The sequence below is a fragment of the Arachis ipaensis genome, chromosome B2 (assembly GCF_059453495.1).
Source record: "Arachis ipaensis isolate K30076 ecotype BB chromosome B2, ASM5945349v1, whole genome shotgun sequence".
Classification (NCBI taxonomy): Eukaryota; Viridiplantae; Streptophyta; class Magnoliopsida; order Fabales; family Fabaceae; genus Arachis; species Arachis ipaensis.
The window spans coordinates 27116435-27133227 of NC_142437.1; the positions used below are offsets into that span (position 1 = coordinate 27116435).

Genomic DNA, 16793 nt, shown 5'->3' on the forward strand with positions numbered 1-16793 from the left:
CCTGATGTTAAATTTGGAAAGATAGGTGACTCGAACCCGCAATCTCTTAATTGAGTATGGGGACTCTATGCCATTTGAGCTATTACTCATTGGCCTATTTAACTAACCTCTTCGTCAATAAATTCCACACGTAAATAATGCCATTTAATCGGTATAAATAATATAGATTATGATTATCCGATTATCCACCACGTTTTTCTCTATACTATTTCTCTCTCTCTCTCTTTCCTTGGTGACAATGGAGTCGTCTTCTGTGTTTACTAAATTGTGGAGATATGATATGATACTAACCTGCAACAATTTACATAAATAAAAAACCGATCCACACATTTATAATAAAAATTGGTTTAGGAAAATATGATAATACTGATACCATGTTATTTTATATGCTTATACTTTCCACTCATTATTGTGTATTCTCTTTGAAGAGGGATCCCCATTCTAATATTCTATCATATGATATTATATTATTATGTGATGAATTCTAAATATACAAGAATGAATAATCTTAATATTATGTTTTAATGCATAATCTTAATACTATTTCCTATATATATCTCAAACTCTACTCTTATCTTTAAATCCGATCTCAACCTAAAATCTCACCACACGGAAAGGACCAATCTATAATTATTAAAGTATTAAACACTTGCTTTCTTCTGCTTCTCTAACACACCCAAAATATCATCACCCAACAACTCTTCACCCCTCAATCATGTGTCCTTATCCCCCATAGCGCTTAGGCTAAATTTAGAAATGGCAAACGGCCGAAGTCTCTCGGACCGATCCGCGTAACTCATAAAAAAAAAGTGGAATGGATTGAAAATTTAAAATCGTTATAATTAAAAAGTATGACTAACCTGTACTACCTAATTTGTAAGTTTTGTCGAGTTTTGACAGGCGGGCGAGCTTTTCCAGCGATAGGGGTGGAGTTAGATGAAATATTAGAGGGGACCAAAATATTTACATAATAAAATAAGACAAATAAAATTTTAAGGGAGTTTAAACTGAAATTTATATATAATTTATATGTAAAAAATTAAAATTAGGGGTGGATCATTGCCCCGTTTGCTACAATGTAGCTCCGCCCCTGCCTAGCAAGCCCGTCTTTTTTTTTTTTTTTGTAATTGAAAATGTTATAAGTTATAATTTGGATTATGTTCTATGTTTGATTGATTTGAGACTCGAAGATGTTTAATTATATATTTTGGACAATGTTTGTTTTATTGTTTACAATGTTAGTTTTATTATTTTGTTTCAAAAAATTTGGTTGATGATTATATTTATTACATATTTAGAATTATGAAGACTTTAATTAGGGTTACAATATGTACCCTATCTGCGGGTACCCAACCGGGTCGGGTAGGGTTGCCAACCCTATCCACAGCGGATAGGATAGGGTGCGGGTAAGGTTCTCGTGCAGGTCGAGTAGGATGCGGGTTGAATCTCAACTCTACCTGACCAGCACATATGCTATATATGTATATATTATATATGTATATAAAAATATGTTTCAAGTGGATGTTGAACTAAAGACTTCTCACTAAATGTAAAAGATCCTTAGTTACTAAAAAAATGGATAGAGTTACAGTTGGGATATTCTCAACCCGCGGATAGAGTAGAGTTTATATACAAATCTCAACCCGTGGATAGGAGTAGGATTAGATCCAAACCCTACCCTACCCTATCCATTGTCACTCCTAACTCTAATGTTTGTGAATTTAAAAATTATATTTTTTATGCCTTTAAAAATTATAAATTTATTAAAATAGTTGTGAAATTATATATATTTTTAATATTTAATAATTTATTAATTAAAAAAAAAAAAGAAAGAGAATTGATGGGCTATGTGCCAACCTACCGTTAAGCGGAATGGAGGAGAATTCAGAACTGTCTCACTAGTTGGGGCGGGACGAATTTTTGCCGGAGTGGGGCGGGCTAGACCCCTATCTAAATTGAAAAAAACCTTTGGAAAAAAAAAATTGACATTGTAACAGGAATTATTCCCGAATCACATTAAAGGGGGATATGCAAAATATATTTTTTGGTTGTTTCAAGTCAACATATCATTTTCCAACTATTATATACACCGGTTCTTCAAAATTCTTATTACTCAACAAATAATTGTTCTTGACTTATCTTATTGCCTAGATTCCTTAATAATTTAGAAACATAAGGTATTATTAAAATTAAAATTTATGTTAGAAAAAGTGTGGACACCATAAAAGATTGGTAAGACCATCACCCATTAATCCCATAACAAAAAAGACTCCTAAATTCATATGGTACGCATAAAGTAGCGCAGCTGAATAGGAAAATTTTGATTGTCTCCGTAGAAAGTTAACTCAATTATTGAATCTTTTTAGAAACAAATATTCCCTGGGAGTAGACAATAACCCATTAACCCCCCACTTGGTCATATAATACAATTTACTAAAACTAGAATTAGTTTTGTACAAGTGGTCACATACCTTGTATCTGCATCTATAAAATATAATAACATTAATATAAATAGCAGAGACCTTTTTCTAAGTGATACGCAGGTTCTACATCATCATCGTATCGCATCATATACCATAAACCATATTGAATACATCTAAGAAACATAACAAAGGCATAGATAAAGAATCCTTTGGTCACTTATACCAAAGGTATGATTGTTATGATTATTGATAATTGATAATTTCTTATAAATGATCAGAACCGGCTCTGTTCGGATTAATAATCGCTTACAATCAAAAGCTTAGAAATGCACCGGAACACAAAAAGAACCAGGGCATTCAGTGAGCTAAAAATTGCTAGTGCTATATGTAAAATGTAAGACGCACATTTTCTATTACAGATAAAACACTGTATGGTACAAAGTTAGAAAAAACAATCATAAACGCACCATACTAGCATTCCTAATAATAACAATAATAGTATTTTCTTTTTTTTTTTCTTCTCTTTTAAATAGAAGTGCCTAATCTTCAAGTTAACATAAGATCATTCCCTCCCAGATGAGGGCGTAGGCATACCCGGACTTCATGCTCTTCAGGTCCTACCCGATGCTTTGGCACCATGATCTCAAGTGCTGAACCTGGCCCATCATAGTATGCTTCAATGTTGGCATCTTCAGGGATTCTCGTCGAAAGAGGGATCTCACGGACGAACTCACCGGGAGGACAGTGCTCCGATGATGGATCTGTGAGCTTGAATGTCCTGTCATGCCTCTTAATGAACGGTTTTCGCGATGTGCTCAAACAAGAAACCTTTATGATGCCATGAGTCAGAGTGTTCCTCCAAGAAACTTTCACACTTGGAAGATCTACAAAGGGCAAGCTTATGATAATTAAATAGCCTTGATCATCTTCATAGATCGTTTTCGCAGCAGTAACAGGTCCATAGACACTCTTTATCACCCCAGTAAAGTCATTCAACCAGTTTGGCTCGTTTGGGGGGTGCATCTCTATATCTGGAATCCGTTCAGCTGGAGGATTAACAGCCAAGTAGCATTCTTCATCATTTGCATGTGGGAAGAAGTCCTTCCTCTTTTTGCTGCTGACCGGAGATAGGTCCAATCCATCTCCATTACTGTGGTTAGACAAATGAGTTGACAAATTCAGTCCAGATCCATTGAGCAGTTTCTTAGGGTGTGAATTCGGAGCACCCTTGATTGGGGCAGGCGGCCTCTCAAGCTCAAAGTCTGTGTTGGGAAGATTCCTCCATGAACTGAAATCGCTTGCTTCAGGTGGGATTGTGAAGTTCAAATCTCGTCCAGTGAGTTCCATCCACCTCTTCCGATCCTCCTCATCAAGGGCCATCAGATTGGGGGACGGAACAACCTCAATGCCATGAACACACTGAGGGTTAGAAAGCCCTCTATAATGCTTCCTCTGCATCCTGTGAGACCGCACGAAACCCTTGTCAACACTGAACGGGAATGGGCGCTCCCCTTGGCGAGAATGCCCATTCATGAAACTCCTCAGCTGCATTTTACCTAGTGCATTCTCGGGCCTCTCCTTGAACACCCACATGTACATATTCTCCATGTCATGCTGAACCATGAAGACATCAAGCTTGAGATCAGACTTGTCAAACCCTGAAACACCATTGCTATCCCTGACAATCTTGGCCTTAGACTTATCATTCAAAGAGGGCTTAAAGTAAAAACTGAAGAAGAACCAAGCACCCCATATGCTGTCGACTCGCTTAGCACACTTCCTTCCGGCTGCTGCAGCTTTGGGCACATTAAGAAAGCTCTCGGTCTCGTACCCTTGCGTGCCAAGACTGACATCCAAGATATCGCAGGGATCAGAGTTCCAAGAGGGTGGGGGTGGGCTGCGCTCGGCGGAGAGGGGCAGGTTGATATCCGGCGGGCGTGAGAGTATGATTTGGCGATTCATCTCCAAATCGAGTTCCTCGTGAGAAGATGCACTTGAGTCCATTGACAAGAGCGTTGAGGGGTGGTGATTCTCCATTGACAAAGAAACGAGACAAGAAGAATCGCCCATGCTACCTCATCATTTCCCTGATGAGTTCTATTGCTGGTGTTGTGTTCATTTTTGCCATTCCCAAAAACAAATTCAACAAAACAACCTCATAAACACCTTCATCATATCAATCCCCACTATATCTCCCCTCCATCAAAACCCTAGATTTATAAAAATTGAATTGACAGAAAATGGAAAAAAAAAAAATCAACAAATCCAACCTATCCAACAAAACAAATAAAAAATTCTGTAATTTTTTTCCTTTTCTTTTCCTTCTTCCTTAAGAATAAATAAATAATTTGAACATATATCTAATAAAATAAACAGAGCGAACACAAATATATCTTCTATACTTATGTATCTCTTCAATCTCAGCGAGAGAGGAAGAGATTTTAGGAAAACGCTATAGGAGAATTAAATTATCTAACCCTAATATTGCACGCATCTCCATAAATCCTCCAAAATCAGGTGAAAAGCACTGAATCAAAACCATCAAATCCATGAAAACTAGAAATTGAAAAGGCGAGCGAGAGAGAAAAGACCGAAGAAGAAGAGAGAGATCGTCAAAAGGGTTTACCTTTTGGGATAAGCATCGGAGAATCGAGAAGAAGAAGAGTAACCTCCGTAGCCGACGATGATGCTCTTCACCATATCATCGACAACCATGTTGTCAACAACCACTCTCTCCCACAATATTTTCCCCTATTTTCTTTCTTTTTTTTCTTAATCAGAATAATATTATTTTAATATTTACGTTGGCGGAAAATAAGAACCCTAATTTTGTACTTCTTGGTTAGACTCGTCAAAAGTGAACGAAGAAGGAGAAGAAGAAGAAGAGCAACATAAAATCTACAAAGAAAGAAAAAGAAAAGGGAAGTAGTGAGTGGTGATAAGTGATCAAGTGGAAAAGGAGATGAGACTTGAGCGGAAAGAGAGAGAAGAAAGGGCGTCAGTGAGCGTCTCATTAAAAGGACGGGCTCGCAGGTTAATGCCTGCACTGGATACCACCACTTTTTTGGACCACCGTTTGCTTACGGTGACGGTGTATCCTTAACTCACTTCTCATCTTACCTTTATTCAGTGTGTCTCTCTCGTTAAATTATTATTATTATTATTATTATTATTATTATTATTATTATTATTATTTAATTTCTTTTTCATATTATTTAATTTCTTGTAATTTTTGAAAACACATTTTTAGAATATTATAAAAAGAAATATTTAGAGTTAAACCCCATTTTCGTTCTTGAGATTAGCAAGTTGCATTGATTTGGTCTTTGATTTTTCAATTGTCATCATTTGATCCTCCAGATTAAAAAAAAATACACCAATATAGTCTCTTGTGTATCTTCCAAACTCAACATAGTTAGTAGCGTAGCTCAAGCCTTGTCACGCTAGACATACTAAAACGATGTGATATACGTTTTGCGCTAAAATACTAAATAACGTCGTTTGAGGGTTTGAACAAATGCTAAAATGTTATACGCCTCTCTTTTAATATTGTTCAAACCCTGAAATGATGTTATTTAGTGCTCTTTTAGCGTCAAAATGTATACAACATCGTTTTAATATGTTCAACATGGCAAGACTTAAGTTATATCTCACTAACAGTGTTGAAAAGGGATTATATCGATACACTTTTTTTAATTTGGAAGACCAAATTATAGAAATTGAAAAGTCAGAAACTAAATAAGTGTAACTCACCAATCTCGGAGACTAAAATAGGACTTAACTCAAAATATTTACTAATAATTTTATATTTTTAATATATTAAATACATAAAAAATTGTAAGAAAATTTTATTATTATATTTTTAAGAATAATACTATAAGGCTTGCAATATCCAAAAGTATTAATTAACAATTATAATATTAAATTATTAAATTAAAAGTATTGAATTTTTTATTAAAAATATTAAACAATATAAATTAAAGTTATTGGTCTTCGAATTTTTTCTTATTTTTAAAATGTAGTCATAGATACCAAATTAGCTAAGTCCATTACAAAAATAGTTTTTAGAGTGCTATCTGAACACTACTCTTTGATCAGTGGATATAAATGTTTTATTATAAATATGGAATTTATTTTTATTATAATTTGAATTAAGTTGATGATAAACGAAAAATAGATTTTTGTTGTTTGATTACTAATTTTGTGGTATACACAAAATATTTGCGTGTAAAGATGTTTTTTTAAATAAAAAATGTTTCCATAAACAATTAGTTTTGACAATTATATACATGAAACAATATCAAATAGAAAAGGACGTGTAATTTGTGTATGTTATGTGGAGCCTATCTTGTATATAAATAATACACATTTCTCTTATTTTATATAATTGTTACATAATTAATTACAAGTAACTTTTGCTTTTTGAATAAAGTTTAATTTTATTATGTTTCTAATAAAAAATATTATATTGTAAAACATTAATTATTAAATCAATCATATATATAAATATATTATTTTACACATTTTTAATTTATTTTATATTTTAATATATATTATATACAAATAGTTAATATAATAATTAATTTTAATATACAAATAACATAATTAAAATACATACACATTTTACTAGTCAAACTTATATTTTGTTAATATAATCTTATAAGAAAATAATATTTCATCAGCCAAAAGTAATAATTTCAGCCAATTATTTTTAAGATGATATTTTTATCTTTTTATTTATCATTTTTTATTTTGTTATTTTTTACTTTTCAATATTACAATTTCATTTTTTTGTCACCGGTCAATTATTATTATTAGTCACTTTAAATTCTAAATTCTAACTCTAAATATTAAAATTTCAAAAAAAAAAGATTAAAAAAAACTTTACATTAAAAAAAAGTTTGTCCATATTAACTAATTACAAATTCATTTTTATTTATTCTTTTACATAAATATTAATAAAAAATATAAAATGCAGTTAGTTTTGATAATTACTTTATTTGATATATGTCCAAAATACTTTTACGAAGAAGAGGCATATATGTTTATTCAAAAGGTGAAATTTAAATAACATTAAATGAATAAAAATATAAAAATATTACTTTTGAATTCTTAAATATTACACCTTGCAGAAGTCCGATGTTTATTTATTTGAGTGATGTAAATCTTTTATATTTTAAAACTAAAAGATATTTATGAAAATTCATTATTTTCCTATCTATTGAGGTATTCAATTCTAACTTGTCCACCACTATTCTCATACAGAAAGAAAGAAATATGTTGTCTTCTTGTGGCCCGGTGATATGAAGTTGCCTTTCTTTGGTTAAGGCCAACCTAGAATATTAGAGTGGCGATATTTGTAGTTGCTTTTATTTATAGGATTTAAGTGACCTGTGTTTTAAGGAACATTTTAATATTATTAATGAATTTTTTAATTTATATTTTAATAAACACAACAAATACATTGCAAATTAAATTAATTTAATTGACCTTTTAAAATATTTATGTATCTTTTCGTCCAAAAATAAATTTTCAATTATTTTTGTCAAGTATAATATCTCAATATTTAAGAGTAACAAGACAATCTGAACTTACGAATATCTGACTTGCTACTATCATGTCGGGCGAATAATTACCCGACTCAGTACATGACAAATTTTGATTGGGACAAAATTTTTGGCAGGACGAGACAATATCAGGTTTTGGATCTATCCGATTCGGGATATATATAGAATATGAAAAATTAATTTATATATATCCTTTTATATTAGAATATCTTGAGTTAGGCTCACTTCAACAATTACCAGAGACAAAATCATCTTCTTCTTCAGTCTTTACACCGTTGACCAGTCTTTTTCATATTCCTGGTAGCTCGCCGCCGTGACGCGTTACCTTCCCCTTCTTTTTCTGTACCACAGTCTTGCATGCCGCCTCCCCCGTTTCTTTGTTGACTCACGTTCACCACCCAATCTCATCTTTCGCAGCTGCTTGCGATTCCCCGGTGTCACCTCCTCCCCCAGCGGCCCAACCTAGTCGCTTCCTCCTTGCTACTTCACCGGTTTGCCAGCCTCATCTTCTGCAGTCGTCCCCATCCGCCAATTGTCGACGCCATCTCTTTCCTAGCAGCGTTTTCTCACCCAGCCCCTATCCACGCCTCCACCTCCTCTGCATTCTTTGCCTCGCGGTTCTTCTTCCTCACTCTAACATAAAAAAGAACACTTAAACACTACAACATAATAAAATTGCACATTATAAATTTATTTATAATAATTTTTATTATTTAATTAGGTATGTGGATATACGATATATACACATGTATCTTTAAAATATGATATCCAATCCTATTTATCTGTGAATCGTATTCGATAGATACGTAGATAAGATTATATCTATAAAATTAAAATTAAATACAGATAAATATCATAGATATTGTGAAACGAAATAAATTTTTTTCACTTTTATTTAACATGTTAATATTAATTTTAATATGTGTTTTTAAGAAACTTGTTAAATAAATTCTTATTTATAACACAATAAGTGACAAAAAATATCATTCAAAGAATTATATGAAGATAAAAATATTTTAAAAAATAATTAAAATGACAAAATTGCTTCTAAAAAAATTTAAAAATATAAAAAGATAACAAAAAAATTATTTTCATATGTGATAAAAAGATTTTGTATATAACAACCGGCTTGTTCTTTTTTTTTTTTTAAAAGAAAGAAAGAAAATTTATATCCAAACCTCTTTTACCTTTTTTTTTTTTAAAAAAGATATCAAACATTCACATGAATAAAAAAAAAATGGCTAGTCTAATGAAAATTTTATGATTATATATTATCATGTAAAGATATTTTATTTTGATCATTGAAAAAGAACACCAATCTCATTTAAATCTAAGAATTGATCATTAGAACGTACATTTAATATATTCTTAAGTTGACTATTAAGTGCCCAAAATTGAGTGGAAAAAGATTCTAATGGATAGAATTGAGCCAATTGGATAAACTTTTTCTTATCAAATGCAAAAAATGAGTGTCTTGAATTCAGAAAAAAACAATTCAGTATCCACCTCTGTGAAATGATTATTGAGTTCTTGAAGTTGTATATCAACTACTTGATAGAATATCTCAACTTGAAAATAATGCAAATTTGACATCTTTTGAGTTTTACATCTTGATCTTCCTTGTGACACAGGTATATCATCCATGATTGAAACAATAATATTATGTTTGTCACAAAATAGTGAGACTTCATCAAGTAAAAGAGACCAACCATCATCTCTTATATTTTGCAGCCATTGCTTAGACACTTTAACTAACGTCATAACATTTACAATGTCTTGATCATTCCTTTGTAATACTTGAGATAACTCACTAGTAACTTTCAAGATATTTTTCATCAAGTGTAAGTTGAAAATGAATTCAAAGAATTAAATGACATTCAATAAATGACATACTTCAGCTCTTTGTTCTGAATTATTTCTATCTTCCTCAACAAATTCAAGAACATTGACCACAGAAGGAAATAAAGAAATTAATCTAAGTATAGTTCTATAGTGTGAACTCCATCTAGTGTCTCCGGCTCTTTTTAAAGATATTTCTTTATTCAAACCACGTTCACTAGAAATTTTTGCACTTTTTAGTGCTTCAATTGTCTTAGTCTGTTAGTCATCTGACTATCACGAAGTATATCTCTTCGTTTACACGAACTCTAATAATATTACACAAATTGGTTAATAAATTAAGAGGTAAATACCAAATCGGTACCCGAAAGATTTTGGCGCTGACAAAATGGTACCTAACTTTTATTATTGACAAAATAGTCCTTAAAAGATTTTAAAATTTGACAAGCGTACCTACGAGTTCGGCGGTACCATTTTAGGGACTATTTTAAAATCTTTTAGGGACTATTTTGTCAATAACAAAAGGCAGGTACCATTTTGTCAGCGTCAGAATCTTTCGGGTACCGATTTGGTATTTACCTCATAAATTAAAAAGTAAAGCAATTTCAACTGATTTTTTTGCAACTGTTATAAGAGCTAACAGAAATTGGTGGGTAAAGCAATGTACATAGAAAGCATAAGAATTTTCTTTCAATATCAAAGTTTTCAAACCATTAAATTTTCCTTGCATGTTACTTGCACCATCTTATCCTTGTCCACGTACTCCTAATAAACTTAAATTATATGTTTCTAATAATGACCCCAATGCTAATTTTAGAGATAAAGTATTGGTATTAGAAACATGAACAAGATCAAGAAAATTCTCTCTAACTTGTCCTTCTTTGTTCGCATACCTTAAGCAAACTGACATTTGCTCCTTAATAGAAATGTCGCAGGCTTCATCAACCAAAATAACAAATAATTTATCCCCAAGATCATCAACAATAACTTTTGTCGTTTCACTTGCAGCAGCTCTTACAATGTCTTTTTGAATAAAGGGTGCTATTAGTTTAAGATTCCCATGAGTATGTTTGAAAGCACGACCAATCTCTTCATTATATTGCGCAAGAAAGTTTAGAAGTTTCAAAAATTTTTTTGATTAACAGAATCATTTGTCTCATCATTACCACGAAAGGCCAATCTTGTCGCAAAAGAAATCTAATACAATCAATTATTGCTGTCAAGTGAATTTGATAATTCTTTTTAGCTTGCTCAGATTATTTTTCAATAGCCGCAGTGATGTGTTATTTTGGCTTCATAAGTGCTTCACATTTTCTCCAATCTTGATTATGAGCGCTATTATGAATCCCAACATGAGTTTGTAGTCTCTCTTTTTTTCCAATTTGAGAAGCCATTAGTTACAAACGCATCACCACCTTCAATCTCGAGTTTCATAAGATAATAACAAAGACAAAAAATAACATCTTTTAATATACTATACTCTAACCAGTTGCCATAGTCATCAAATCAATTAGGATTAAATCTTCAAAAAGAAGAATCACAAGCAGTTTGCAAAAAATTATGAGTTCTTAGTTGACAAGGACCTTTTTGTAAATATGCACATCTAATTTTATCTTTGTCATTCGGATGATAAGTTGAAATGTTTGGTCGTTGTCCTGTTTGTTAGAAGAGGTCGATAAATTATTTTGGGATCCAATCTCTAACGATAATGTTCTTTTGAAATATCTCTCCATTACTAAAAGGATAAATTTATAAACCTAAGTTAATTGATTAATAAAAATAACTCACAATTCCATACAAATTTAAAAGTACAATATAAAATTATAAATACAAAACATAAACCAAAGAATAAGAAAAATACACAATAATATAATATCAAATTAAGAATGTATATAGTCAAAAAATCCAAAAATGTAGACGTTGCATAATACAACTACAGTGTCAGTAAGTCAGTAAGCCACCAAGGCGCAAACCACCCATTAATTGCAGTGAATCTAAAAAATGACTACCCTACAACATTGTTCCTCATCTTATAGTATATTCCAATAAGGAGATTCACTATAAAAACCATTCAAATTAATTTCAGCAACAAAATGCAATATCCTAATTCAATTATACATCAATATACACAAACATAAATTATCCAGTAATCCAATTATTCAAACAACATCAAATATTCAAATTCACAGTTTCACATAAAATATTCAAATTCACAGTTTCACATTAATATCTTAATTTACATCAATTATTCAAACAGTATCAAATTCTTATTTACAAATTAATAAAATTAATTCTTACTGGAAAGGCGAGACTGCAAGAGAGTCAGAGACGGAGAGGCAGAGAGCGACAAAGACAACGGAGTGATGAGACAGACGGATAGACGGAGTGACGAGAGTGCGAGACCGTGAGAGATGATGACGGAGCAACGTGGCAGCGACTGGCAGGAGAACAATAGTAGCAATAGTGGATGTAAATGTCCTCCTTATAGGAAGTTTGTTGTGCCTCTCACTTTCGATCATTGAAAGTCCTTTGTTGGCCTTCTTTCTATTCTTTGAAGTCTATCATATTATAATAACAATATCATTACTGATTAATCATAGCAGTGACAATAATAATAATAATAATAATATTACCTGAGTTGGGATTTCTTGTTGAGCACCTTGATCCCTTTTAGCAGTAGCTTCTACTAGAATTTCAACTTTACCACCTTCAGCACCAGCTTCACCTCCTCCAGCAATAACCTCACCTTCTTGACCTTCAGCACTAGCTTCACCTTCATTTTCACCATCATTAGCATCTTTTGCAGCAATGGCTAGCTCATCAGCTGATGAAAGGATATTTTATATGCTTTTTGGCATCATTTTCATATAGTTTTCATTATGTTTTGTTTAGGTTTTATTATATTTTCATAGGTTTTAGTGGAAAATTCATATTTTTAGATTCTACTTTGAGTTTGTGTGTTTTATGGTGATTTTAGGTATTTTCTGGCTGAAATTGAGGAGCTTGAGCAAAAGTCTGACTCAGAGACAGAGAAAGGACTGCAGATGGTGTCAGGATCTGACCATCATGCACTCGAAGGAGCATTTCTGGAGCTACAGAAGTCCAAATGGCGTGCTCTCAATGACTTTGAAAATCTAACATCCAAGAATTTCCAGAAAAAATACAATAGTCCATACTTTGCCCTGGAAATGAAGGCCCAAAATTGGCGTTCAACGCCAGCCACCAGCCCCAGTCCTGGCATCCAATGCCTAGAAGGGAGTAGCTGGCGTCCAACGCCCAAAAGGGAGTCTCAAGCCAGCATTCAATGCCCCTAAAGGGTACTAGCTCGTGGAGACACCCTAAACTCAGCCCAAACACTCACCTAGTGGGCCCGAAAAGTGGATTTTCGCACTACAAGACTAGTTTATCTTATTTTCTATAATTCTTAGTTAGCAGATTAGTATATATAGGAGAAGATCAACCATGTTTAGCATCACTCTCCAGCATATCTTATTTTTGAACACTATTTCCTTGTATAGTATGAGTTACTAACCTCCTAAGGTTAAGGTTAGGAGCTCTACTGATTCTTTAGAATTAATAATATCACTATTCTATTTCAACCTATGCTTGATTCTATTCTAAGATGTATCTTCATTCTTCATCCTAATGGATTGGGAGTGTAACTTGACCATCATCCCAATTCCACATGGGTTCTTGAGAGTCCTTGACGGGATAGTATTGAACTACCAGCTTGATTATACATTTCTTAGACGGCTAATCCACGACTTCGTTAGGGACTTCTCGAGACATCAGTTCAGCCGATGTATGGGGCGATTAGTGCCTTTGTGGTATAGGCTAGAACCCAAGGAGCAACATTCTCTGATCCGGAAGATCTGACATTGTCTGTGACATTTTGAGTAAGATCATCAAGGGAATGGACTGCTAGAGCTCACCCCCGTTCAAATTGGATGACCACTGATCCGGCGTTTGATCTGAAGCATAGGAGATTAATGACCGCTGACCCAGCGTTAATCACATACAGCCTGCCATGGAATGAATCAATCAAAAGTTGAAGTAGATGGTGAGAAAATTTGATCCAGAAGGAAGAAGCATCTCCGAAGCTTCAACCGTTCTCATACCATAGATTCCACACCTATCTAGTAACGTTTTATTTATTTATCTATTTTATGTGTTTTCTCATGATAACTATATTTTCTATCCGCCTAACTAAGATCTGCAAGATATCCACTGCTTGCTCAAATCAACAATCTCTGTGGGATCGACCTTCACTCACCTGAGGTATTACTTGGACGACCCGGTATACTTGCCTGTCTATCTGTGCGAAACGTGCGGAGTCAGTTTCGTGCACCAAGTTTTTGGCGCCATTACCAGGGATTGTTCGGATTTGACAAACAACCGGATAATCTTGTTGCTTAGATTAGGTACTTTTTACTATTTTATTTTGTGTCTTTTGTTTTCTTTTCAAAAAAAATTTTCAAAACCTTTTCTTTTCTTTATTAATCTTTGTCTTTTGTTTGAGTCTTTTGTTCTTGTTCTTGTTAAAGTTTCGAACTTTCTTGTTTTCTTTTCAAAATATTTTCAAAAATAGTGTCTTTTTGTTTGAGTCTAGTGTCAGTTCTTAAGTTTGGTGTCCTTTGTGTGTTCTTTATTTCTTTAAATTTTTGTATTGTCTTTAAGTGTTCTTTCTTGGTATTCAAGTTGTTCTTGTTTCTTTTCTTGTTTTGATCTTAAAATTTTTAAGTTTGGTGTCTTTTGGTGTTTTTCTTTTGATTTTCGAAAAGATTAGTGTCTTTGATCTAAAATTTTTAAGTTTGGTATCTTTTGATTGTTTTTCTCTTTCTTTTTTTTTACCGAAGATATGGAGACTCGAACCCGCAACCTCTTAATTGAGTATGGGGAGACTATGCCATTTGAGCTATTGCTTCTTGGCTTTTCTCTTTCTTCATTAATTCAAAAATTTAAAAAAAATATCTTTTTTATCTTCTCTTATTTTGATTTTAAAAATTTTTAAAGTTTGGTGTTTTCTTGTTAGTAAAGTCAAATTTCAAATTTTAAATCTTATCTTTTCATATCTTTTTCAAATCTTTATCTTATCTTTTTATCTTTCTTTAAAATTCAAAAAATCTTATCTTATCTTATTTCAAATTCAAATTTTAAAAACTCAATTTCAAAATTTAAAATTTAAAAATTCAAATTTCAAATTTCAAAATTAAATCTTTTTCAAAAATCAAATTTTAAATATTATCTTTTCAAATCTTTTCCAAATCTTCACCATATCTTATCTTTTTAACTTATTTTCAAATTTTTATCTTTTTCAAATCTTTTCAAATTTTATCTTATCTTTTCCAATTTTAAATTTCAAAACTTTTTAAAATCTAATCTTTTTCAAATCTTCTATCTTACCTTATTTTTAAATCTTTCTTAATTAGTTACTTGTTTTCTCTTCTATCTTTTTCAAAACTTCCTAACTAATTCCTATCTCTTCTATTTTCGAAAACTTCTTACTTCTTTCTCTCTATTCTTTTTCAAAAATCTTCTTTTAATTTTCAAATCTTTTTAGTTAATTAGCTTTTAATTTCCTTCTTGTTTTTGAATTTAATAAATAAATAAAATAAAAATAAAAATGTTTTAATTCTCATTTCTCTTTTTGCTTCTTAATTTTGGAATTCTTCTACCCTTTCATTCGAATTCTTCATCTCATTCTTTTACCCTCATTCTTCTTTCTTCTTCACATCTCACAGGGAGTTCTCTATTCCTTGAAATAGAGCTCCCATTCTTTTTCTTTCTTGTCTTCTTTTTCTTGTTTATGAGCAGGAACAGGGATAAAGAACCTCTCTTTGATCCTGATCTTGAACCTGAAAGGACCCTAAGGAGGTGTTTACAACAAGTTAAAGCACAACACTCTGGAAGAGACCTCACATAACTTTTTAAACAAGAAACAGAAAATACAGACATGGCAGCCGAACAGAACAATGGAGGAGGTGCAAGGAAGGTTCTTGATTTCACTGCACCCACTTCTGACTTCTATGGAAGAAGTATCTCCATACCTACCATTAGAGCAAATAACTTTGAGTTTAAGCCTCAATTAGTCTCTCTAATGCAACAGAATTATAAATTCCATAGACTTCCACTAGAAGATCCACATCAATTCCTATCTGAATTCTTGCAAATCTGTGACACTATTAAGACCAATGGAGTAGATCCTGAGGTCTACAGGCTTATGCTTTTCCCTTTTGCTATTAGAGACAGAGCTAGGATGTGGTTGGATTCTCAACCTAAGTGTCCATACCCTGGGCCGAACTGTAAGGCTCAGGTTGGGCGATGACAAAGGACCGACCTCTTCAAAGGTCGACCTGTTGTAGCAAACTCTCACAAAGAGTTCGGACGAACCACGACAAGACCCAAGAAAGGCCCAAAGAGGCCCAAAACAAAGAGTCACCACCCGCTAGAAGGCGGCTGACCAAAAAGATAAGGACCTCACCCACAAAAGATAAAGATAAGATAACAAACTTATCTCAAAAGGAAGGTCATCAAAGAACTACTATAAATACACTGGAGCACCTAGGTATAATTCATACTCCAATTCTATAAAAAAACCTGCCTAAAGCTCGTACTGACTTAAGCATCGGAGTCTCTTGCAGGTATTATCCCCCTCCGGTGAATGAGGATCAGCAGCTCCTCCCTCTCCAACAGATTGGGCATAGCAGTCTCGACTGTACCAGAAGGTCTCGTCCGAGATCAACCTCTCCATTTCAGGTAACTCCCGGAACATTGGTGCCGTTGCCAGGGACCTGGAAGTCATCCCATCATCATGGCAAACAACCCTACCAACGACCATAACTCTGGATTAGAAGAGGGAATGCCAATCAAGAACACGGATACCACACCAACCTCCCCAAAGGAAACACACCAATCCAAGGGAGACAAGCAACCTCAGAACATAGAAATTTTAGATGCCATCCGT

General features: G+C 33.0%; 1 protein-coding gene across 2 annotated transcripts; it reads right to left on the reverse strand.

The window, feature by feature from the left end:
• Positions 1 to 2784: 2784 nt before the first annotated feature.
• On the reverse strand, positions 2785 to 5522 carry LOC107625149 (uncharacterized). Of its 2 annotated transcripts, none has more exons than XM_016327728.3 (2): positions 5050 to 5522; positions 2785 to 4526 (listed from the first exon to the last, which is right to left on the reverse strand). In XM_016327728.3, exon 2 carries the CDS (start codon positions 4491 to 4493, stop codon positions 2970 to 2972), a length of 1524 nt encoding a protein of 507 aa, XP_016183214.2. In that variant the 5' UTR covers positions 4494 to 4526; positions 5050 to 5522; the 3' UTR covers positions 2785 to 2969. The 2 variants fall into 2 exon arrangements, with proteins under 2 accessions (XP_016183214.2, XP_016183213.2); XM_016327727.3 differs by having other exon boundaries at positions 2785 to 4633; positions 5050 to 5518.
• Positions 5523 to 16793: the final 11271 nt, after the last annotated feature.